General features: G+C 47.2%; 1 protein-coding gene across 1 annotated transcript; it reads right to left on the bottom strand.

The window, feature by feature from the left end:
- On the bottom strand, positions 1-936 carry LOC127236021 (vomeronasal type-1 receptor 94). The gene has a single exon (XM_051203429.1). The coding sequence runs from the start codon at positions 934-936 to the stop codon at positions 1-3; it is 936 nt and encodes a 311-aa protein (XP_051059386.1).
- Between the last annotated feature and the right edge of the window lie 222 nt (positions 937-1,158).

The following is a 1,158-nucleotide window of genomic DNA, read 5'->3' as shown; positions in this document are numbered from 1 at the left end:
TCAAATAGTCACTATCCTCTCACACATGGACCTCAAAAGGCCAATTATATCCTTTTCAGTGCTGATGAACACAAAGGGACTGACAGTGGCATAGCTATGGCTCATAAGAATCTGGATCAAGTAGAATACTGGATCATCTTTGAACATATGCCTTGAGAATAACATAAAGTTGTCCAGGATGGACATCACCACAAAGAAGCACAAGAGCAGCAGGATGGTCCGGGTGGCCCTTTGCTCTGGAGATGCTTTCGGAGAAAGGCTGGTGCTGTGAAGATGCCGGACCTGCTTCTTGTGCCTGCACAGGAGAGCCAGCATGTACCCGCTGGAAAGGGCCATGAGACCGACAAGGAATGCTTCCCTGAAGATGAACAATGTGGACATTATGTACTTCATGGGGAAGCTGAATTGTAGAAGAGAGCAGGATTCAGTAATGTAAAGTAGGTAGTCTGAGGTCACATTAGGGGTGATAACCATGGAGATGAAAAGGTAACTGGAAATCAATGAATAGACAGAACAAAGGGCAAACAGAGACCATAAGTTGTGACATGGGGATAAATTTTCTTTGAACTTTGCTAAGCAGGAGTGTCTGGGGCTGAGAGTGATGGCCTGGAGGACACTCAGCAAGCAGGTGGTACAAACAGAGAGACCCCTCAAAAATCTGTATAAAAAGATAAGAGATTTACATGTGGTATCATCCCATCCTTGGTGAAGCATGAATATATCTGTAGCTATGACACTCACAGCCAGCAGCATCAGTAGGTGGATCACAGCCAAGAAGCCAATGGGCATGTCAGTGCGTCTGGGCTTGTGCTCACTACAGAGCATGAGGACATGGAAGAGGAGAAGGACACTGTTGCCTGAGATCCCAATGCTTATCCCAAAGAAAAAGGTGTTTCTAATGTTAGTGTTAGTGTACAGCTTGCTGTTCTGATTCATCGTGTGAGGTCAAGAAGCACAGAACAAACCTTGTGGGGAAAAAGCAAGAGATAATGCACAGAGAGAACTGAGAGATGATTGACCAGCTTCTCATCTGGACCACACAGCATCTAGCCCCTTGGTCCCAGGGCAAAACCACAGGCCCTTGTCCCGCCCATCTCAGCCACACTAGCAGGGCAGCAGGAAAGATTTCTTCAGGCAGGCTATACCGGCAGCCCCCCC

The sequence above is a fragment of the Phodopus roborovskii genome, unplaced genomic scaffold, assembly GCF_943737965.1.
Source record: "Phodopus roborovskii unplaced genomic scaffold, PHOROB, whole genome shotgun sequence".
NCBI classification, from domain to species: domain Eukaryota; kingdom Metazoa; phylum Chordata; class Mammalia; order Rodentia; family Cricetidae; genus Phodopus; species Phodopus roborovskii.
This window is presented reverse-complemented; position numbering and strand designations above follow the sequence as displayed.